The sequence below is a fragment of the Pan troglodytes genome, chromosome 4, assembly GCF_028858775.2.
Source record: "Pan troglodytes isolate AG18354 chromosome 4, NHGRI_mPanTro3-v2.0_pri, whole genome shotgun sequence".
NCBI lineage: Eukaryota > Metazoa > Chordata > Mammalia > Primates > Hominidae > Pan > Pan troglodytes.
The window spans coordinates 148,253,518-148,277,516 of NC_072402.2; the positions used below are offsets into that span (position 1 = coordinate 148,253,518).

At 50.5% G+C, this 23,999-nt stretch overlaps 1 protein-coding gene and 1 non-coding gene across 19 annotated transcripts in view; one reads left to right on the forward strand and one right to left on the reverse strand.

Moving 5' to 3' along the window:
* NDST1 (N-deacetylase and N-sulfotransferase 1) overlaps positions 1–23,999 on the forward strand; it is a 72,365-nt gene that overhangs the window by 40,684 nt on the left and 7,682 nt on the right. For 17 of the 18 annotated variants that reach the window (XM_016954053.4, XM_063811585.1, XM_063811588.1 and 14 more), the window contains 11 exons: positions 1,695–2,189; positions 6,805–6,892; positions 8,727–8,881; positions 9,560–9,745; positions 13,111–13,239; positions 13,965–14,147; positions 15,453–15,549; positions 16,731–16,854; positions 19,309–19,483; positions 22,203–22,373; positions 23,680–23,789. In XM_016954053.4, coding sequence (XP_016809542.1) covers positions 1,695–2,189; positions 6,805–6,892; positions 8,727–8,881; positions 9,560–9,745; positions 13,111–13,239; positions 13,965–14,147; positions 15,453–15,549; positions 16,731–16,854; positions 19,309–19,483; positions 22,203–22,373; positions 23,680–23,789 — 1,913 coding nt within the window. The remainder of the gene's footprint in view (positions 1–1,694; positions 2,190–6,804; positions 6,893–8,726; positions 8,882–9,559; positions 9,746–13,110; positions 13,240–13,964; positions 14,148–15,452; positions 15,550–16,730; positions 16,855–19,308; positions 19,484–22,202; positions 22,374–23,679; positions 23,790–23,999) is intronic. The other variant, XM_016954060.4, reaches the window with a different exon arrangement.
* Positions 17,473–17,572, reverse strand: LOC112209372 (small nucleolar RNA U13). The gene has a single exon (XR_002944109.1). It is a non-coding gene; the product is annotated as a small nucleolar RNA U13 (small nucleolar RNA).

Below are 23,999 nucleotides of genomic sequence, written 5' to 3' on the forward strand. Positions count from 1 at the left end.
TCTTGGCCTCTACCTTTCCCTTTGTTTGTGCTTGTTTGTTCTTTAAATGTTAGCTCAAAAGTCCCTTTCTCCAGGAGACCTCCTGAGCCCACTAACTGTGCCCAGTAATCTACTGTTCCACAAATATGAACCTCCTCTGTGTAGCATGTGCCACACTGAAGTTTTATATTTATTCCTGTGATTTCAGTGAATGTCTCTCTTCCCTCCTTGATTTTAAGGTTCACGAGAGCAGGGGCCATGTCTTTGTTTTTCTCACTGTATCACTGGCACTTAAAACAGTGCCTGACACAGCAAATAGTTGTGGAATGAACAGATGAAACCTGTATTGAGCGTCTGTCTATGCCAGGCACTAGAGAGCTGGCTGTTCCTCTTTTATTCCTTTTAAAAATCCAGTTCTGCATTGAATTGTGTGTGTTCCTGCTGGGTATCAAGCTGGGCACTAGGGGTCCAAAGGTGAAACATCATAGCCCCTAACCTTAAGGGGTTGCAGGCTGGTGGGAGATAGAACGCTGAAAATATAATATTGCTGCTGAGGTGAGAAATGCTGCAGCTGAGGCTTTAACATGGTCTCAGGGAGGCCAGTGCAGAAAAGAGGGTATATGCATTGGGTGTGAATTATGAGCAGGAGTTTGTCAGGCCAAGAAGACGGAATGGAATTGGCACAGGAACAAGGAGAAATTGTACCATATTCAGGGGCAGGTGGCTGAGAGGGTGAGGAAGGTCATGAAGGAACAGGGGCTGTGAGCCTAAGGAAGAGGGGACTGGGGCACACTGTCTTCAGACTTCCAGGGAGCTGAGCAGCCACATGCCTTGAGAGAAGGGAGGCAGAGACTTCACCACTGATGGCAATGACCGGGCAGGCACCATAGTGAGGGAGTGGCCTCTGGGGTGCTAGGGGCATATGGGGCACCCCCAGCAGAAACCTCCTCTTTGAACGTCTGCATTGGCATCCACATAAGATGTCTCCTGAAGAAAAGGTTGCGTGGCCAGAGGCAGTTTGGAAACCCCAGGCAACCACGCCTAATGGTTAGGTGTGTGGGTGCTAGGGCTCGACCTCTTGGCAGTGATTCATAGCTCCTCCCAACCACTGTGCTACTGAGGGCAGCATGCCCCTCCAAGCCTCGGTTTCCACACCTGTGAAGTGGGATACGCAGGCTGATGTGAGGACTGAATGAGCAGTTTCTGATCATGCCACAGGCCCTATTCTGAGCACGTTGCCGGTATTGATACTGGTCATCCTCTACCACTCCTGGAGTTACTTTCTGTTCTTAGCCACATTTTACAGCAGAAACTGAGGCACAGAGAGGTGATATAACTTGCCCAAAGTCAGGCAGTCTAGCAGGATTCATGTTCTCAACTGCTAGATTTTCTTCTGTGTGGTTTAGCCTCTCTAGGCCTCTGTCTGCTATGTGTAAAATGGGTATGAGAGCAGTGTCTCCATCTGGGGTCATTGGAGGATTAACAGCATTCCTGTCTGCAAAGTGCACAGCACCTAGTGCCTGGCTTTGGTAAGTGAGTCGTGTGTTTGTGAGTATATTATTGTGCAGGGTGGAGCGCAGGGCCAGGGTGGTGAGCCCTCCATGAATGTTGGTGAATATTGATACCACTGTTATGGTCCACATGTGAGAGACTGTGTCCTTTGGGGTTCTGGATGTGACAGTTCTGTTCCCCTTCCTGCCCCCCATTGACTGCAGGCCAATGAGAACAGCCTGCTGAGTGCGCAGCTCAAGGGCTTCCCCCTGTTCCTGCACTCAAACCTGGGCCTGAAGGACTGCAGCATCAACCCCAAGTCCCCGCTGCTCTACGTGACGCGACCTAGCGAGGTGGAGAAAGGTGTGCTCCCCGGCGAGGACTGGACGGTGTTCCAGTCAAATCACTCCACCTATGAGCCAGTGCTGCTGGCCAAGACGCGCTCGTCTGAGTCCATCCCGCACCTGGGCGCAGACGCCGGCCTGCATGCTGCACTGCACGCCACTGTGGTCCAGGACCTGGGCCTGCACGACGGCATCCAGCGCGTGCTGTTTGGCAACAACCTGAACTTCTGGCTGCACAAGCTCGTCTTCGTGGATGCCGTGGCCTTCCTCACGGGGAAGCGCCTCTCCCTGCCATTGGACCGCTACATCCTGGTGGATATTGATGACATCTTCGTGGGCAAGGAGGGCACACGCATGAAGGTGGAGGACGTGAAGGTATGGCTGGGGGTGCTAGACCGGGCAAGGCAGGTGGGGCCTGGCAAGCTTCAGCCTTCAGGTGCCCCATCGTGGGTGTGCCCTGTCTGCATCTCCCCTATGCTGGGAGTTACTTAAAAGACAGTCCCACTCTGCTTCCTGTCCTGCCAGTTGGTTCTTATTAATTGTCTTATTAGAAGCAAGTATCATTTAAAACTTGATCGAAGCATTGGCCAGGTGTGGTGGCTCACACCTGTAATCCCAGCACTTTGGGAGGCTGAGGTAGGCGGATCACTTGAGGTCAGGAGTTTGAGACCAGCCTGGCCAACATGGCGAAACCCTATCTCTACTAAAAATACAAAAAAAACTTAGCCAGGTGTGGTGGCATGTGCCTGTCATCCTGGCTACACAGGAGGCTGAGGCAGGAGAATCGCTTGAACCCAGGAGGTGGAGGTTGCAGTGAGCCGAGATTGTGCCACTGCACTCCAGCCTGGGTGACAGAGCAAGACTCTGTCTCAAAAAAATTAAAAAAATAAAACTTTGTTGTATTGAAGTATTGAATATGAGGAATTTTGCATCTGGAATGTGGAGTTTAAGTTTGTATAATATGTATGGAAGAAGACATCCAGACAAAGATGGGAGCTGTACAATGCTGTTTGTCTGCCTTTAATTTAAATATGATTTTTAACTCTTAAAAATGTTTATGTTAATGTCAGAGCGCCTACAAAACTCTTAAAATAAGGATGAGAGCTTGAATCATGCATGAGGCAGATTTTAACTGAGGTGTAAGTAGACAGTGGAATGCATGTGTTTAATTCAAAAAAGGTTTGCTGGCCGGGTGTGGTGGCTTGTGCTTGTAATCCCAGCACTTTGAGAAGCGAAGGGAGGAGGATTGCTTGAGCCCAGGAGTTTGAGACCAGCTTGAGCAACATAAGGAGACCTTGTCTCTACAAAAAATAAAACATTAGCTGGGTGTGGTGGTAGTAGTCCTGTAGTCCTAGCTATCTGGGAGGCTGAGGCAGGAGGATTGCTTGAGCTTGGGAGGTTGAGGCTGCAGTGAGCCATGACTGTGCATGGCATTCCAGCCTGGGCCACAGAGCAAGACCCTGTCTCAAAAAAAAAAAAAAAAAAAAAAAAGTTTTTACTAAACAAAACTGTGTAAAAGTACTTTGCAGACCACAAGATTTTACACACATGTGAACTGTCATTGTGAGAAACAGCCTACAAATTAAGACCATTAAACAATCTTTAAAATACAGTTTTCATCTACTCACTATTTTATTTAAACTTATTCGCAAAGGAGATGGCATCCTAGTGTAAATAGGAAATCCGGATCAGTTGCCATAAATAGAGGGCAACCATAACAATAAATCCAATGAAAACAAAACAGGGGGATTAAATTCTAGAGACATTCTGCTGCCTGCTGACAGCCTGTCCTCTCTTATAGGAGATTAGCAAGTGTTAGAAACATATTAGCACCAAACCCAGGCTTGTCTTTGATGTTAGCAGGAGGCTTTAAAAATCTGAAATCTCTGGTAGGGGTTGGCCCTGGGGCCTGGAAGGAGGGTCCTGGTGGCATTCATCGCCCTGCCTTGGTCAGGAGTGAACTTTGCTCTTCCTTACACCTCTAGAGAAGAGCAGAATGGATGACATTCGGGAGCAGGCACTGTCTGGGGAGTTAAGACCTAATTTGAATCGAGTCCTAATTTGACCCTAATGAACTAGGTGACTTGGGCAGGTCCCCTCCCATGCCTGAGCCTCAGCTATAAAATGATGAGATGGGGTGAATGGGAAGTTTTCAGGCTATTTCCTGGTGCCCAGGGGTCTCCCATAGGTGCCTGGATAGCTGGGGTGGGGGTTAGGGGGATGTTTTGGTGCCAGGCTCAGCCCTCCAGGCTCCACCTTAGTTGCTCCAGCGGTGCTGCTTTGCGCTGCTTTTACGCATTGTGTTTCCTCCTGAAATTCCATTCTCTTAAAGGCTCTCCTGTTTAAAGAACGTTTTAGCCTTCCAGTCTAAGTCTTCATGCAGTGCCACCACCTGCCTCTGGCAAGGTAGATTGCTCTGTGTTCTACTTGAGGTGTTCTTCCAGTGGCCCAAGCTCATTTTCTCCTGCAGGAACCCAGGTTCTTGCTGTCTGTCCAGTGAGTTCTGGAGAGACTGTGGTCCAGGGTCAGGTTGAGCCTGAGGAGATCAGGTTCCTGGGCTCACTGTGTTCCTATAAGCCCTGAATTTCCCTCTCTTATTAATTTTCCATATTTTAATTTTTTTTTTTTTTTTTTGAGATAGAGTCTTACTCTGCCACCCAGGCTGGAGTGCAGTGGCGGGATCACAGCTCACTTAAGTGATCCTAAGCACAAGCAATCCTCCCACCTCAGCCTCCTGAGTAGCTGGGATCACAGGCACATGCCACCATACCCAGCTTACCCAGCTAGTTTTTTGTAGAGCCCAGGTTTCGCCATGTTGCCCAGGCCGATCTGGAACTCCTGGAGTCAAGTGCTGCACCCACCTCGGCCTCCCAAAGTGCTGGGTTTATGAGCATGAGCCACCGCACCTGGCCCTATTTTTTCTATTTTTAAAGTGAGAGGAATGATAGCAGTTTGAAGCCATTTCTATAGAGCAATAGAAATAGAAAAATAGGATACAAACCAAAAATACAAATAGAGGCACCCTCTTTCACACACTCAGCTCAGTCCAGATTGCAAAGTGCTTCTCCAGCCACAATCCTACTTGCCTTAAACATTTTTGTGAATAAGAAAGGGCAGAGTTTTTTTTTTTTTCTTTAATCCCAAGCACAGCCTACAACAGAGCCCTTCTTTCAGAGACATGAATGTCGCCTCATTAGCTTGTACAGTACTGGCTGTACAGCGCAATTTAAATAATACCAATAGCAGCTGCCTATTCAGGGCTTGGTGAGTCCTTGTGCTTAGCCCTTTCTGGCCGTTGCTTCGTTGGGTCCTTACAGCAGCCCTGTGAGGTGGGTATTGTTCTGAGTCCCATTTTACAGGGGTGGGCACTGAGGCTCAGGGAGTTGAGGTAACTTGCCCAAGGCCACACAGCTGGAGCATGCATGTCCACCAGGCAGTGCACTGCCCTGGTAAGATGCTGGTGGTGACTACATTGACTGGGGAGGGCCAGGACTTTTAGTTTGTAAAGTGTTCTGATAGCTGGCTCTTACAGGTTTCTTTTTTCTTTTTCTCTCTTTTTTTTTGAGATGGAGTTTCGTTCTTGTTGCCTAGGCTGGAGTGCAATGGCACGATCTTCGCTCACTGCAACCTCCGCCTCTGGGTTCAAGCAATTCTTCTGCCTCAGCCTCCTGAATAGCTGGGATTACAGGCACCTGCCACCACGCCTGGCTAATTTTGTATTTTTAGTAGAGGCAGGGTTTCACCATGTTGGTCAGGCTGGTTTTGAACTCCTGACCTCAGGTGATCTGCCTGCCTCAGCCTCCCAGAGTGCTGGGATTACAGGCATGAGCCACTGCACCTGGCGGCTCTTACAGGTTTCTGAGCTGCTTTGTGGCTCATGTGTCCTAACCCCAGAGTACACCTGTATGTTTGTTTCATAAGTGTCAGTGTCCCTTCATTGACTTGAAAAGTACTGGGTACACGGTGCATGGGAAGACCACATTGCTGGGCGCACAGTGTCCCATCCTTGGAAAGGTTATGGCCCTTTAATGTCAGCATTGCATTCCATCAGCAAAGAGAAATCCTCCACATTTGATAGATGAAGACACAGGCTCACAGCGGCAGTGACCGCAGATGTAGCATTGGCCACCATTTTTCATCACTTACCAGATGTCAGGCAGTTTTACGTACAATATCTTTTTTACAATTGTTTAATCTTTTTAGAGCAGGGTCTTACAGTTGGACCTGTGTTGGATTCTAACTCCTGGGCTCAAGCAATCCTCCTGCCTTAGCCTCCCGAATATCTGGCATACATGCGGTTATCTTACTTGATTCTTCCAAGAGCCTTGTGAGGGAGATATTATCATCCCTGTTTTACATTTGATGAAACCAAGGCCTAGAGGAATGTGAAGCCTTTTCAAGGACACATAGCAGAGCTGGGTAGGATTCTAGATTTTCCCTTGCCAGAGGCCTGGCGGACGGCAGCATAGGGCTGGTTTCAAGAGTATGTGATCTGTGCAGCCACACAGAGCCCCATGCTCAGAGGGAGCCCATTATGTGGTTTAATGCCTGCTGTTGCCTTCTTGACATTCTTTTTTTTTTGAGACGGAATCTCGCTCTGTCACCCAGGCTGGAGTGATCTCGGCTCCAGTGGTGCGATCTCAGCTCACTGCACCTCCGCCTCCCGGGTTCAAGCGATTCTCCTGCCTCAGCTTCCCAAGTAGCTGGGATTACAGGCTCGTGCCACCATGCCCGGCTAATTTTTGTATTTCCAGTAGAGACTGGGTTTTGCCATGTTGGCCAGGCTGGTCTTGAACTCCTGACCTCAAGTGATCCACCCGCCTCAGCTTCCCAAACTGCTGGGATTACAGGCATGAGCCACCACGCCGTCCTTGACATTCTTTATAATTTTTGAACAAGGGATTTCCACATTTTTTCACTGCCCTCAGTGGGAAGAGCAGGGAGCTCCTGGCTTTCCCTCACTCATTCCTTTCTCCCCTGCCTGTCCTAGGCCCTGTTTGACACACAGAACGAACTACGCGCACACATCCCGAACTTCACCTTCAACCTGGGCTACTCAGGGAAATTCTTCCACACAGGTAAGTGGGCCTGCCCCTGCCCTCACTAGCAACTTCCAGGACTCCTCAGCACCCAAACCCTCAAAGCACCCATCCATGAGGGCAGCGGGTGGGCTTACTGACCCACATTAGGGGCAGAGGTGACCCCTCTGCCCCCGTGGAGCCAACAGCCTACAAGAGCAGTCACAGCCCAGGCAGAGGCCATCTGGGGACAACAGCAGCGGCAGCAACAGCAGCCGCTTGTCCCTCCCTGGCCTTTCGGGCTGAGCTGGCCTGGGTGGGGCATCTTCTCCCTCTTGCCTCTCCCTCCTATCTTTTACAATTATGTGTATTATTTCTGCTTATAAAAGAAGCTGGTTGAGTTTTAAGAACATTACAGAAACATGTAGCATAGAAAGTGAAGATGCCGTGTAATTGTACCCACCTCGGATGACCAGTGTCATGGGTTTATTTTAGAGTCCTAAGGGTTGAGGGTGAGGGCTATAGGTTGCTTGGTGCGTACTTTCCTTCCTCTTTGGGGCTCTCTCATTTGCTGTCCTCTCCTCATCTGCTGTCCTTCAGGGACTGGGCAAAACCCCTGAGCTGGTCATCTGCAGTGACTATTCCCCCTAGCTGCCTTCTGCCCAGGCCTCAGTGAGACAACCTCTCTTGAATTCTAAGAAAACCATTTATTCAATAATTCAGCAGATGGAGGGGTATATGCAACATAGCCCCAAAGCCAAATAGGAGTGATCCTGGGTTGTCTGTCTGTATTTTTTATATTCTTTTAAAAATTTTTTATATATTTTTGGCTGGGCGCTGTGGCTCACGCCTGTAATCCCAGCACTTTGGGAGGGTGAGGTGGGCATATTATTTGAGGTCAGGAGTTCAGGACTACCTTGGTCAACATGGCAAAACCCCATCTCTACAAAAAATAGAAAAATTAGCCCGGCATGGTGGTGTGCTCCTGTAGTATCAGCTACTCGGGAGGCTAAGGCAGGAGGATTGCTTGATCCCAGGAGTTCAAGGCTGCAGTGAGCTATGATCACACAACTGTACTCCTGCCTGGGTGACAGAGTAAGACTCCATCTCAAAACAAAAAGAAAAAAAATTATTTATTTTTAGAGACAGGACCTTTCTCTGTCACCCAGGCAGGAGTACAGTGGTGCGATCACAGCTCACTGCAGCCTTGAACTCCTGGGATCAAGCAGTCCTCCTGCCTTAGCCTCCCAAGTAGCAGGTACTACAGGTGCATGCCACTGTGCCTGGCTATTAATATTTTAAAAATTTTTGTAGAGATGGGGCCTCGCACTATGTTGCCTAGGCTGGTCTCAAACCTCTAGGCTCAAACGATCCTCCCACCTTGGCCTTCCAAAGTGCTGGGGTTTCAAGTGTGAACCACTGCACCTGGTTGTTTTTTATATTCATAACCCTTAGCATATCAGAGATTGTTATAGTAATATGTCTGAGATAGAGGGTCAAACACCCTGTATATATACAAAGAGCTTCCATAGATAATTAGATAAAAGACAAGTGACCTGATTTGGATCATTGGAATAGAATCAGAGCAGGTATGTCAGAGGTAGAAGAAACCCTTGAGATCATTGACTCCAGACCCTGAATTGTGCAGATGGTCCCAAGGATCTAGAGAGCAGATAGTCTTGGCCAAGGTCCCCCACTGAGTCAAGGGCACACTCTAGACTAGAATTCAGGGCTCTGGGCTGGGGCTCTGTCTGTTCCTGTGCTGTAGCCCAGATAACTCTTCCAGGCAGCTCCTGGGTGGGCTGTGGCCATGCTCTCCCATCCCCAGGCACAGGCCCAGGTTAGAGGGCCTCATGGCCCAGTGGGTGGTTCTGAGCTGCCTGTGTTGCTGCAGGTACCGATGCTGAGGACGCTGGGGATGATCTGCTGCTGTCGTATGTGAAGGAGTTCTGGTGGTTCCCCCACATGTGGAGCCACATGCAGCCCCACCTTTTCCACAACCAGTCCGTGTTGGCCGAGCAGATGGCCTTGAACAAGAAGTTCGCTGTCGTGAGTAAGATTCCTTGCAGGGCAGAGCGGGGTGGGCTAAGGGCTGGGCTGGAGGTCCAGACTGCTGGCCTCTTGCTGCTTTTGCAGTCTGCTCTGACGGATTTTTACTAACACCTCTGGGCCAGCGCCAAGGGAGAGCTGCCTTTATAGCCACTGTCTCCTTGAAGCCCCAAGAGAATAACCCCTTTACAGACAAGAAACCAAGGCTCAGGGAGGTCACACCAGCTACTAAGAGGTCCAGCTGGGACTTAAACTCAGGCCATTTGTTTCCTGCGCCCAAGCTCTTACTAGAAGGGGAGGCTCTGGAAAGCTGGAAGAGGTGGTCATTGAGGAGGGAACGAGCCCTAGGTGCTAAGTAGAATGAAGAGAAGGTAGGAAAGGCCCTCGTCCTTGTCCCTCACTACAGGGTACTTGAGTCCTTTGTGCTAGAGGCATGTGCACCCGACCAAGAGTCAGGAGACCTGGGTTCTAATCCCAGCTCTGCCAGTTGCCCACACTGAGATTCTGGGCACATTCCTTGCCCTCCCAGGCCTCAGCTTCCCATCTTACCATGAAGGCTCAGACCAGCAGCCATGCCGACCTAACCTCTGATTTCTCTCTCCCATTCTACAAAGGGGGGATAAGGCCCAAAGGGGAAGGACCCCTATGCTCACCCTGGCCTGGTCATCCTCTCCCTAGGAGCATGGCATTCCCACAGACATGGGGTATGCAGTGGCGCCCCACCACTCGGGCGTGTACCCCGTGCATGTGCAGCTGTACGAGGCTTGGAAGCAGGTGTGGAGCATCCGCGTGACCAGCACAGAGGAGTACCCCCACCTGAAGCCAGCCCGCTACCGCCGTGGCTTCATCCACAATGGCATCATGGTGAGTGGGCCCCTGGAAGCCTAGGAGGTGGGAGAATGGAGAGCACAGTCTGTCATGTGTGTGCATACGCTGTCCTGGTAAGCACAGCTCTGGTTTGCTGGCTTAGGGGTTGCAGATCAGCTTCTGCTGCCTCCTCTGGCACCCGAAGCTCTCTGCCCCAGGGAAGGTGGGCTGCCACTCCGACCCCTTTCATGAGCTCTTTCTTAGCTTTTGTGACAGAGGATCAAGGAATAATGAGCATTCTTGAAAGAGGTTTCTGATGAGGATGTGGGACAGGGCTCTGTTACAGTCTTTTTGCTGATTAAAAATTTTTTTCTTGGCTGGATCTGATGGCTCACACCTGTAATCCTAGCACTTTGGGAGGCCAAGGCAGGCAGATTGCTTGAGCCTAGGAGTTTCATACCAGCCTGGGCAATGTAGTGAAACCCCATCTCTACTAAAAAAGTACTAAAAAAAAAAATATATATGCCTGGTGATTAGCCAGGTGTGGTGGTGCATGCCTGTAGTCCCAGCTACTTGCAGGGCTGAGGCAGGAGGATCACTTGAACCTGGGAGATCGAGGCTGCAGTGAGCCAAGATTGTGCCACTGCACTCCAGCCTAGGTGACAAAGTGAGACTCTGTCTCAAAAAAAAAAAAAAAATTTTTTTTTTCTTCTGGGGCTTCCACCATGCATCTGTCCCTTTTTCTTTCTTTCTTTCTTCTTCTTTTTTTTTTTTTTTTTTTTGAGACAGAGTTTCACTCTTATCTAGGCTGGAGTGCAATGGCACAATCTCAGCTCACTGCAACCTCTGCCTCCTGGGTTCAAGCAATTCTCCCGCTTCAGCCTCCCGAGTAGCTGGGAAGACAGGCATGCACCACCATGCCTGGCTAATTTTGTATTTTTAGTTGAGACAGGGTTTCTCCATGTTGGTCAGGCTGGTCTCAAACTCCCAACCTCAGGGGATCTGCCCACCTTGGCCTCCCAAAGTTCCAGGAATTACAGGTATGAGCCACTGTGCCCAGCCTCGCATCTATCCCTTTCCTTGGCACTGGGGACACAGAAATGCACAGAACGGAGGAAAGTTCCTGCCCTTGTAGACCTGACATTCTAGTGGCAGGAGACAGACCATATGCTCATGCATGTGTGTTGTGGGAAGTCAGGGACCCCGAACAGAGGGACCGGCTGAAGCCATGGCAGAAGAACATAAATTGTGAAGATTTCATGGACATTTATGGCTTCCCCAATCAATACTCTTGTGATTTCCTATGCCTGTCTTTACTTTAATCTCTTAATCCCGTCATCTTCGTAAGCTGAGGATGAATGTCGTCTCAGGACCCTGTGATGATTGTGTTAACTGCACAAATTGTTTAAACAATATGAAATCTGGGAACCTTGAAAAAAGAACAGGATAACAGCGATGTTCAGGGAACAAGGGAGATAACCTTAAAGTCTGGCTGCCTGTGGGCCAGGTGGAACAGAGCCATATTTCTCTTCTTTCAAAAGCAAATAGGAGAAATATCGCTGAATTCTTTTTCTCAGCAAGGAACATCCCTAAGAAGAGAATGCGTTCCCAAGAGGAGGTCTCTGAAATGGCCGCTTTGGGAACGTTTGTCTTTTACAGTTGTAGATAAGGGATGAAATAAGCCCTGGTCTCCCATAGCGCTCCCAGGCTTATTAGGACGAGGAAATTCCCGCCTAACAAATTTTGGTCAGACTGGTTGTCTGCTCTCAAACCCTGTCTGCTGATAAGATGTTATCAATGACAATGTGTGCCCGAAACTTCATTAGCAATTTTAATTTCGCCCCGTCCTGTGATCTCACCCTGCCTCCATTTGCTTTGTGATATTTTATTACATTGGGAAGCATGTGATCTCTGTGACCCACACCTATTCGTACGCTCCCTCCCCTTTCGAAAATCACTAATAAAAACTTGCTGGTTTTGTGACTTGGGGGCATCACAGGACCTGCCGACATGTGACATCTCCCCTGGACACCCAGCTTTAAAATTTCTCTCTTCTGTACTCTTTCCCTTTATTTCTCAGACTGACAGACACTTAGGGAAAATAGAAAAGGACCCATGCTGAATATCGGGGGTTGGTTTCCCCCAATACATGTGTAAAGTATATAGTGGTCAGATGGTGATGAGTGCCACGGACAAAGTTAAGCAGGGAATGGAAGGATGGAATGCTGGCAAGAGAAGCTGGTTTAAATAAGGTGGCTAGGTGGGCCTTCCTGGAATAAGCCACGCTGCCACATGAGGAAGAGCACTCAAGGCAGAGAACACAAGTGCAAAGGCCCTGAAGCGGGCTGTGCTGGCTGTGTTTGAAGGCCAAATAGGAGGCCAGGATGGCTGGAGGGGAGTGAGGGATGGTGGTAGATGAGGTCGGGGTGGGTGATGGACCAGATCGATAGGGCCATGTAAGGCCAGCCATTGGATGGCCATGGGCTTTTAGGCTGAGATGGGAAGGTTTTGAATGGAGCATGATCTGACTCATCTTTGAAAGGGATTTCTATCATTCTGGCTGTTGTGTGGAGCAGAGACTGTAGGGGACAAAAGTGGCAGCAGGGAGACCAGTTAGGAGGCACTGCAGTCTTCCAGACCAGAGGTGGCAGCAGCTTGGACCAGGGCCCAATTTTGGGATGTGGCCATACTCTGGGCTTAGAATAGTTAGGCCTGTGGTTAGATGAGTTAGATATAGGGTGTGGGAGGAAGAGAGGAGTCCAAGATGACTGCAGGGTTTTTAGTCTGAGGTGCTGGAAGGATGAGTTGTCATCAGTTGAGCTGGGGCAGCAGTGGGTAGGCAAGGTTTGTACATTTGTCCATCAGTCCATCCATCGATCCACTGACCTCAGCACCAGGCCCTTGTGCTGAACTCCAGGCACTCCTTTAGGTCCTCAACCCCGAACTCCAGGGATGAGGTGGTGACAAGGCAGGCCCATTCCCTGCTCCCTTGGAGCTCACAGTTTCATGAGGGGAGACAGACGAAAAATGGCTAAGCCAGTGTGTGACAACGAGTGTCACCAGGTGAGGTTCTAATGTTGCAAGGGGGCTTGCAGAACATGTCTGGGATTGCTGCTTCAGAGAGGGCCAGGCAGGGGCCGTGGTTGCAGCAGTCCCAAGTTTCCAGAAACATTCCCACTCTGTTACTTTGAGGCCTGCTCATTTTGTGCAGAGAATAGCAGTGAAGTTTGTAAAATGGCAAGGGCCTGTAGTTCACTGGGGGGAACGCTGTGCTGTAGGCTGCACCCAAGGGTAGGGGCTGTGCGACCACATGGAGACTGCCTTTCTGAGGAGCAGCTGGGCCTTCTTCCTCTGAGGAAGAGTCCTCCCACCACCCTCATGCCAGAAGGCACCATAGCTCCTCTCCCCCACCCCCTCCTTAGGTTCTCCCACGACAGACCTGCGGCCTCTTCACACACACCATCTTCTACAACGAGTACCCTGGCGGCTCCAGTGAGCTGGACAAGATCATCAACGGGGGCGAGCTCTTCCTCACCGTGCTCCTCAATCCTGTGAGTGCTCCACAGCCCATGGCTGCTGGTGAGAAGGGGCTGCTGCACAGCCTGTCTGCAGCTGACACAGGCTTCCTGGAGCCAGGAAAGGGTGGAGAGGCATGAGTGAGTGCCTGGCAGTTGGGAGACCCACTCTCCAGCACTGGCCCTGCCTCGGCTGTGTGACCTTGGCTAAAGAATCCGAGCATGCTTTTTTTTTCCTTTCCTAATCATGTACTTTAATACAAAAGTGTTGGCATTTTTATGCATGTTCCCTTCAGTCTTTGCTCATGTGTGTATACACACATACACAGATACACACACATATATGAACAGCATTTGAGTTTTCTAGGTCTCGCTTTCCTTATTTGTAAAATGCAAACAATTACCTCTGCTTTAATAATATTAAATAAACTTCAAGTGGTGGTTGTTATTCAGCTCTGTGGGCTGAGTACTCTTTATCTTCCATGCACCCCACCCCTAACATTTACAAAACAAAACCCAAATAGCTCCCACATTGGGTCTGCTTTCCATTTCAGGATTGTAATATTTGAGGTCAGTCAGGCCTGGTTCGTCTGTTGCCTCATCCAAGTACTCGCAGCGAGTTTGTTGACAGCCCCAGCGTAACTTCCACTGGTCATCAGGAGCCTTGCAAGCTAAGGCAGGGTCAGAAGGGTCAGAGTTGGCGGTGAGGGTGGCTCAGACACTGATGGGCCCTGCCTCTCTCCTCCCCTCCCCTGGAGCAGATCAGCATCTTCATGACGCACCTGTCCAACTATGGGAATGATCGCCTGGGCCTGTACACCTTCAAGCACCTGGTGCGCTTCCTGCACTCCTGGACCAACCTCCGGCTGCAGACACTGCCCCCTGTGCAGTTGGCACAGAAGTACTTCCAGATCTTCTCCGAGGAGAAGGACCCGCTCTGGCAGGTGGGGGGCTGGGCAGCCTGGGCAGGTTGCTGCAGGGATGGAACGCCACCACTCACAGGCACACACTCCAGATATGGACTCAAGGCTCAGCCATCATGCCTTCACACTCTCGCTCGAATGTAAACTCAGGTCCCCATCTACTTACCAGCATGGGTGCGTTCACTCCTTTGCACACATGCATGCTCATACATGTACATACTTCCCCATGCAGACCTACATGCATGCAGTCATACATAGCCTTGGAAAAAACAGTGTTAAAAAAACGAGTGGGCTGGGCGCAGTGGTTCACCCCTATAATTCCAATACTTTAGGAGGCCAAGGTGGCTGGATTGCTTGAACCCAGGAGTTCAAGATCAGCCTGGGCAATATGGCGAAACCCTGTCTCTACAAAAAATACAAAAATTAGCCGGGCATGATGGTGCGCGTCTATAGTCCCAGCTACTCGTGAGGCAGAGGTGGGAGGATCAATTGAGCCTAGAGGTTGAGGCTGCAGTGAGCTGTGATCACACCACTGCACTCCAGCCTGGGCAACAGAGTGAGACCCTGTTTCGAAAACAAAAAACAACTCCAAGTGAACACAGTGCAGACAAAGTACAGAAAGTGAATGCATTGTCTTGGTCAGGCTCTTAGATAATTTCTTGTATCTCTTCTAACTCCAGCAGGCTCTGAGTGGGAAAAGGGATTGATGGGAGGGTTTGGGGGCCAGTTTTTGGGAAAGTCTGCTCCTACGGGCTTTTAAAAAGTGGAAGCAGAAGCTGGAATTGGTGACAGTCTCATAGTTCAGACCAGGAGTCCACAAACCATGACTCATGGGCCAAAACCAGCCTGAGACCTGTTTTTGTAAAGAAAGTTTTATTGGCAGACAGCCACGCTCATTCTTGTATGTACTGTCTATAGCTGCTTTCATGCTATGACGGCAGAGTCGAGTAGTTGCAAAGGAAACTTCCATGCCCCAAACCTAAAATATTTACTAAACACTTACCAAAAGATTAATTAAACTTTATAGGAAGCGTTTCTTGACCCCCTGGTTCAGACGCAGCTTGTCCAGTTAAATTCAACAAGTGCTTATGAGTTCCTGTTACGTGCTAAGGGGCATTTTGCGAGCTCTTTGGGGGACATGAAACTGACCAGAAGTGGAGCCTGCCTGTCAGTGGCTCAGTGTCTGGGGGTGGGGATGTGACAAGGACACATGTAGCATGTAGGTATTATGCCCTTTGGGCTGTAAGGGCCACATATCCATGTGCAGTGGGAGTCCACTGACTGGGTTCTGGGGCGCCCCACACATCCCTTCCACTGTTGTTTTAGGACCCCTGCGAGGACAAACGTCACAAAGACATCTGGTCCAAGGAGAAGACGTGTGACCGCTTCCCAAAGCTCCTCATCATCGGCCCCCAGAAAACAGGCAGGTCTCTCTGCTCTTGACCCAGCTTCCCCAACTGCCTGCTGTCTCAGCCACAGAATTCTGAGGACTGCCTTGCCCTGGCCCCACTCCCGGATAATTTGCTTCCTCTTTCCCAGGAAGTAGGAATGAAGTTGGGGTGAACACAAATTGCCTGTCACTATGGAGGGGAAAGAGGTGGAGGAGGGGCCTGGAGTTCTCCTATTTATCCTGAACCATAGCCTCAGGGAGCTCTCCCTGCATTATCCTGGGAGTCTCCAAGTCCAGTCAGAGAAGCCCAGATCAGTTGCTCTGCTAGTTTGAGTAATGCCAAGCAAAACTGGTACAAAGAGGACTGTGATCAATTAGCCATGTCTGCCAGAGGTGCAGTAGGGAGAAGCAGTGACATGATTGCTAAGCATTTGTCATCCATACAACCCTGCAAGGCACAAATGGGCACTCCCATTTTATAGACAGAAACTCAAGGTTCAGAGAAGTCAAGTGACTTCCCTTAACACATTCAGTTAGGTAATGGCAATTCCAGGCCTGAACTCTGGTCTCTGTGACCCTGAAACATATACTCTTAATTGCCAAACTCTATAGCCTCCTTCTCTTCTGGGCTCTCTCATTATAGCATGTAAACCATAGACTTATACCACAGAAAGTGAATGAACTTACTGAGGAGGAGGTAGGGCAGGGTGCATGAGTGAGCAGAGGGTATTGGGAAGAAGAGACATAGGAACAAGATTTCTTAGTTCTTTAAGAATTTCACATTAACAGAACTGGAGGGTGACAAACTCCCTTTTCCCTGAGCTCCTACCAAGTGCCAGAGGACAGAGGCCCAGAGCTGGAAAGGACCAGCTCTTCTGGGATGCTGAGGGGACAGCAGTCAGTTAAACGTGGCTACCAGAGTGCAGTGGTGAGGCAGATTCTGAGGCCAAGTCCTCGTTTAGTGAAGAATGCTGTGATAGATAGCGATGTCTGTAGTAGGTACAGGAGTTGCGGTGTTCACATGCATGCCATATATTTGCCACCCTGGATTTAGTAATTCCTTCATTGCACAGATGAAGAAGCTAAGACCAGAGAAAGGCAGAGACCTTCCCAGGAGCCCCCAGTGGGTCATGGGGAGCTAGGCCCAGAACCCAGACCTTTATCTTTTGGCTGGGGGCTGGGCCCTGGGTCTCAGGTGTCTACCCTCCCCACAGGCACCACTGCCCTCTACCTGTTCCTGGGCATGCACCCTGACCTAAGCAGCAACTATCCCAGCTCTGAGACCTTTGAGGAGATCCAGTTTTTTAATGGCCACAACTATCACAAAGGCATCGACTGGTGAGTTGGCCTTTCTGTCCACAGCGGGACGGGAAGGCCATCCTGGGGCCTCCCGGGAGTCTGCTGTGGCCACAGCAGGAAGCAGCTGGAGCTTGCTCACACACAGCTGTCATTCCTGTAAACAGGGACAAAGTGCAGTGACCCTTGAATCATGGTGTGACAGCGTTGTCATAGACAGGACACTCGATGAGGAGGCCCTTTGCCCCTTTGCTCTACCGCCTATAGTCAGACGCTGAAGTCGAAGTCCACCCCTCCCTTGCTTGCAGAGAAACATCCTGAGTCTTGGGGAGGAGAAGGGTTTGCCCAGGGTCCCAAGGTCGGAAATCCAAATGTTCTGGCTCTCCTCACTGCGTGTGGCTGACTGTGAAGCAGAGGTGTTCTTGTGGGCCCTTCAGGGACTGGTCGCTGGTCTTTGGGCGTCACTTGGGGAAGTCATTGAGATTGCCACTTCCCACCAGAGCCTGCAGAGGTTACCTTTGTAGAGGTTCCCAGCAGAGGGTCCTAGTAGAGGTTCCCTTAAGGGTGTGGGGGCCAGAGCAGAGATGGTTTTACTCTCCACCTTTTCAGTTGGCATCTTTCTCTATTTGCCTTTTTTCTTTCTTTTTAAAAAATGTTTCATGTCAGGTAGGTAATGTGCTGACATCATAACAAGGTTCGAGGTGGGTACACCTCACACATGTGTGAACACCCAATCATCACGTGCATGGACTGCAAAGTTTGCCTTTTTAAACCTTGTCCATGTATTACCATTATTTATTATTTTTATGTCAGTGGGTTCCCTGGGTGGAGAGGTTATGGGCCTTCTGTCTGTTTTTTGGTATTTTTCTGTATGTATTTCTCTTTTTTATCTGTGTATCATCACTCTGTCTGTCTGCCTTTGTATCTATTCATCCATCCATCCATCCATCCACCCACCTACATTTCTTTTTTTTTTTTTTTTGAGATGGAATCTCGCTCTGTCACCCAGGCTGGAGTGCAGTGGCACGATCTCGGCTTAGTGCAACCTCTGCTTCCCGGATTCAAGTGATTCTCCTGCTTCAGCCTCCCAAGTAGCTGGGACTACAGGTGCCCGCCACCATGCCTGGCTAATTTTTGTATTTTTAGTAGAGACGAGGTTTTGCCATGTTGGTCAGGCTGGTCTTGAACTCCTGACCTCGTGATCTGCCCGCCTCGGCCTTCCAAAGTGCTGGGATTACGGCGTGCGCCACTGCGCCCGGCCCATCTACCTACATTTCTAACATCTCCACAGTCTCTTATCTAAAATCTATTGTGGTCAGATGAATTATTGGAAGTCAACATTTTTCAGATTTTAGAAAGGTAATGTGGTGCGAAACCATATATTTAGTAACATCTTCGGCGACACCTGGGGCAGCACCCTGTTAGCAAATTCATTAATATGTCTGTAGCAAAGTATGTGAATATTTACACTAAGTAAGAGGAATAAGTCAGGTTTTGTTGCCAAATGGCTTTGCTACAAACCTAGGAAACAAAGCCTGTGTTTTCAAAGCTTTCTCAATTGAGATATTGTAAACAAAGGATTGTGGACATGCAAAGAAAATTCAGAAAGATGAGAGAAGACGTAATTCCTTGGCCCAATTCCCAAGAGCTTGATTTTGTAGGTAGATCTAAAGTGGGGTGCAGGAATCCAGCAGGCCCCCAGAACGCTCTGATGAAGCACATCCTTGGGACCAGCCTGGATCAGCCCCACCTCACAGGATAGGATAGGGACCCTGTACCCTTCATGAGAGTGGACTTTGCTTCCCACAAGCCCCAGAAGTTGGACCCTGATTTTGCATAGGTAGATTCCCCTGGGAGGGTCTGGAGTGTTCCTTTGGTTTCCAGAGGTTCCTTCATCCAGAGGTGGCCATTGCTCTGGTGGGATATGGGCATTAGTCTGGAAAGCCGTGCTCACCCACAGCAGGCTGGGGAGGGGTTGTGGGTAGCAGGAGGTCCTGGTCCACAGTGACGGCCTAGAAGGTGTTCCCCCAGGTCAGGAAAGAAAGTCCGCCCTCTGGAGGCCCCCTCTGCTCTGTGCCAGCCTCCCTGGGGCAGTCCTGGAGCCGCTCTGAGCCCCAGCTCGCCCCCTAGAGGCAGAGAGAGTGACAGCCCTGGCAGTTAAGCCTGGAGCAGCTGAGGGGGCGGGATCCTAGAGTTTAGGATTGAGGGGCATTACCCGCTCCCCATGACCTGCAACTGCCGGCGCACCCACAAGTCTTCAGATCCTCCCAACTCCAGAGTCTTCTGGAAAAGGAACGAATTTGAAACAGGGAGGCTGCCAAGAGGCCATTCCCCTCCAGAATCCCCACTGGAGGCAAGTCCTTGTTTGGTTGGGAGCAAAGCTTCCCGCTTGCTCTCTGAGGACATTCTACCCCAGTGCCTCGCCCTTGTGCTGCGTTCCCTTAGCCCCCTCCTCATGAGTTTTGTCTGTGAGCTGCCTCTCTGGGCTTCCTGCAGGTACATGGAGTTCTTCCCCATCCCTTCCAACACCACCTCCGACTTCTACTTTGAGAAAAGCGCCAACTACTTTGATTCAGAAGTGGCGCCCCGGCGGGCAGCAGCCCTCTTGCCCAAAGCCAAGGTCCTGACCATCCTCATCAACCCCGCGGACCGGGCCTATTCCTGGTACCAGGTGAGTGGGGCTGGGGTGGAGTCCCTGTGTCGGGAACACAGGGCTCCGTCTGACACTCAGTTACTCACTCACTCAACAGATATTATTAGTAAGCACCTACTGTGTGCCAGCCCTGAGCCAGGCGCCTGGAGCGTGGTGATGGCTGAGAATAGAGTCCTTGGTGGAGGAGACAGGCGGAAATGGAAAGCCAGCCACCAGTTGACTGTCCACCTGCCTAGTGTCATGCGGGGTCCTGCCTCTACTTCTGACACTGACAAGAGGTGGAGGCTGGTTATGCCTAGAGGAAGCTTAGATTTGGTGAACAGCAATGCAGGATCATACTGACTATAGCTTCCTCACTGGACACGGGTGGGAGTGGGAGCTCATGGAAGGACAACACACAAGACTGCCATTCACAGTGGAGAAGGCAGGCACCTGACCAGGTGAGGCAGTTACCTGGGCTGTGATACATGGAGAGGGTGTGGATCCAAGCCCCTATCTGGGGCTTGTATGAACCAGAGCTTTTTTTTTTTGAGACAGAGTCTTGCTCTGTAGCCCAGGCTGGAGTGCAGTGGTCTGATCTCAACTCACTGCAACATCCGCCTTCTAGTTTGAAGTGATTCTCCTGCCTCAGCCTCCCAAGTAGCTGGTATTACAGGTGTGCACCACCACACCAGGCTAATTTTTGTATTTTTAGTAGAGACAGGGTTTCACCATGTTGGCCAGGCTGGTCTCGAACTCGTGACCTCGTGATCTGCCCGCCTCGGCCTCTCAAAGTGCTGGCATTACAGGCATGAGCCACTGCGCCCAGCTGAACCAGAGCTCTCTTTAATGCCTATGGCCTGACTTAATTTCCTGCCTGCTAGCCCACTGAGCCTGCAGGAATGCTTTCAGGCCTTCCCTGGTGGGGTAGGCGGAGTCCCTCCCCTGGCTGCCAGCATTCCTGTGATTATGCCACACAGCCAAGCACTGTGATTCAGAAGTGGCGCCCCAGCAGAAAGCCACCCTGTTGTCCAGGCCGAGGTCCTGAGCATCCTCATTAACCCAGCAGACCAGGCCTGTGCTTGGTGTTGGGGAGGGGGTGGGGCCCTGGGTCTTAGCCCATGGTTGCCAGAGAAGTGTCCCCTGTCCTGGCTGGGACAGCCTCTTTAGGCCTGGCCACTGTCATAGTTCCCACCCTGCTTTGAGGCTCTTTTCTCAGATGTGACAGTGACTGCCTCCCGCCTGGGACCTTGTGGTCTCCCGCAGGGCTGGCACCTGCCTCCTCTTTGCTCCCATGGAAGTCTCTCCTCCTGCCACTCTCTGAGGCTGGTGGGGAAGCCCCTTCTTATTCTTGTTCTCTAGGGCTTCTGTTTATGCCCTGATGTCTGCTTTCCTGTGGCTTTTTCTTTAGGAGAAGAAAACCGAGAAACACTTGTCAAATGTTTCTGTTTTCTGCCATGCCGTGTGCCCCCGCCTCCTGGTGCTGAGCAGGGAATGGGCAGTCTGCTTTCATGGGGGAACGTAGGGTAGAGAGAGAGCCGCCACAGGTTGGGTCAGTCCCTGTTCTGCACTGACACTGCTGTACATCTGCACCTCACTGGAGAGTCACAGCTGGTTTCTAGAAGGCAGAGGAGGGGTTTCACGTTTGTGTCCCCTTCTCAAAGATTAGAAAACCAAGTTTCAGCAAGTTTCATGTGGTGGCATTTGAATCCAAGTCTTCTAAATCTAAGACCCTATTCCTTTTTCTGTCCATGATCAAGAGGGGTAAGGGATGGAAGGAGAAGGGAGACTCATTCTCCCCAGGAGGACCTGGGAAGATGTTGGAGGAGAGGAAGGGTGGGGGCCTGTCTCAGAAGGAGGTCAGGACGAGGAGGAGGCTGCTGTGCACCATATTGCCCCAGCCCTGGGCTGTGTGTGATCCTCAGGGGAGGGGGTTGGCGGCTGGGGGATAGTGCCTGTCGCACAGGTGCCCGAGCTCTGGCTTTCTGGACTTAGTGAATTCTGCAGATTCCGACCTCCCATGGCATTATTTTAAGTGACTCAGACCAGCCAGTCTCCCTTTTATAGTTCTTTCCCAATCCTTCTGATTTCCATAAAGGAGAAATGCTCACTTTAGTGCAAGTGGTCTTTTGTCCTTTTTAACACTGTCAACCTCTGCTTTCAACAAAGAGAGCATGTTCAGGGCCTGTTGCACACATTTGTGTCTGGCTGGAGTTTGAGAACATTGCTTTGTTTTTATTGCCATTTGTGAGTGGTTGCCTTCTATATATGACAACAGTGCAGCGGCGTGATCTCGGCTCACTGCAACCCCTACCTCCCGGGTTCAAGCGATTCTCTTGCCTCAGCCTTCCGAGTAGCTGGGACCACAGGTGTGCACCACCATGCCAGCTAATTTTTGTATTTTTAGTAGAGACGGGGTTTCGCCACATTGGCCAGCTGGTCTCGAACTCCTGACCTCAAGTGATCCACCCACCCCAGCCTCCCAAAATTCTGGGATTACAGGCATGAGCCACCATGCCTGGCCTCAGGAAACCCTGATTTAGTCCAGTTCCCGTATTTCAAAGATGGAGAAGTTGGGGCTCTGGGAGCAGTGGCTTCCCTTGACACTGGACACAGTGAGAGGCAGAGCCAGGACTCAGACCCAGAGCTCCTGGGTCCAGCTGAGGATCTTCTGGCCACCTTGCGGGCTGCTGTCCGTCTAAGGCCACTTCCTTTGTGTCCTCCATGTGGCATGCTGACCCTCTTTCCTTGCCTGCAGCACCAGCGAGCCCATGATGACCCAGTGGCCCTAAAGTACACCTTCCATGAGGTGATTACCGCCGGCTCCGACGCATCCTCGAAGCTGCGTGCCCTCCAGAACCGCTGCCTGGTCCCTGGCTGGTACGCCACCCACATCGAGCGCTGGCTCAATGCCTATCACGCCAACCAGGTAGCTGCTGTCCCTGACCCTTGTGAGGGCAGTCACAGTACTGGCTTGCTGTGGTTAGCGGGGAGTCTCCAACTCTTTCTCACCAGCCACAGGGACAGATATGCCCTCCTTGGAGAGCTAGACCCTTGGGTCTATAAAAAGATTTTATTATTATTATTATTATTATTATTATTATTATTATTATTTTGAGACAGGGTCTCACTCTGTTGCCCAGGCTGGAGTGCAGTGGTGTGATCTCAGCTCACTATAGCCTCGATGTTCCGAGCTCACGCAATCCTTCCACCTCAGCCTCCTGAGTAGCTGGGACTACAGGTATGAGCCACTGTACCCAGCTAATTTTATTTTTTTAAGAAATAAGGTCTTACTATGTTGCCCAGGCTGGTCTCAAACTCCTGGGCTCAAGCAGTCCTCCCTCGGTCTTCCAAAGTGCTGGGATTACAGGCATGAGCCACTGCACCTGGCCTAAAAAGACTGTAGACCTGTTTATCCCAAGGTTGATACATGAGAACTCCCCAAGCCTGTGTCCCATCACCACAGGCCCTGTAGCCCTAAAGGGACCCAGAAAGCCCTGAGGCAGGCAGGTGGGAGCAAGGAGACTGGGCGTGGTGATGGAGGGAGAGCCTGATCATACCAGGCTGTTTATGTATTTATTTATTTAGAGACGGAGTCTCGCTCTGTCTCCCAGGCTGGAGTGCAGTGGCACGATCTTGGCTCACTGCAACCTCTGCCTCCCGGCTTCAAGCGTTTCTTCCACCTCAGCCTCCCAAGTAGCTGGAATTACAGGCATGCACCACCACGCCCAGATAATTTTTGTATTTTTAGTAGAGACGGGATTTCACCATGTTGGCCAGGCTGGTCTTGAACTCCTGACCTCAAGTGATCTGCCCACCCCAGCATCCCAAAGTGCTGAGATTACAGGTGTGAGCCACCGTGCCCGGCCATGCCCAGCCATACCAGGCCTTTTAGGCAAACTTGTGGAGTGTTTGAGCAGGAGAGTGACATGGACTGGAAGCTCAGAGAGAGGCCAGAGAGGGATGTTTGTAGGGACCTGAGGGGCAGGCAGGGTTTGGTGAGAGCTTAAATTCTAGGAGAAATGGCATTGGGCAGCAGAAGCTGGTGGAAAGCAGGCGTGAGACCACAGAGGCCTGAGCTTGGGGATACCTGCCCTTCAACAGGGGAGGAGGAGCCAGTTCTAGAGGGTGCAGGGTCCCATATTTATAAGCAGGCCCATTCCTGCTGCCGTGGCTGTTGCCCTTGTTTGCCACTGAAGTCAAAGCAGGTCCAGATCCCCTTTCTCCCTTTCCAGATTCTGGTCTTGGATGGCAAACTGCTTCGCACAGAACCTGCCAAAGTGATGGACATGGTGCAGAAGTTCCTTGGGGTGACCAACACCATTGACTACCACAAAACCTTGGCGTGAGTGTTGCCTTTGCCTTTCTGCAGGTTATATCCCTGATAAGGCACTTAGGCCAAAAAAGCCAAAGTGTTGAATAATTATGAGAGAGAGAAGTTAGTTAGAGTCAGAAAGTATGAAAAGTTATTAATATGACTTAAGTCATATTAATAAAGGTATCACCTTTGAAAAAAGGGAGATGATGAATCTGTTCTACTCTGGTCAGACCATCC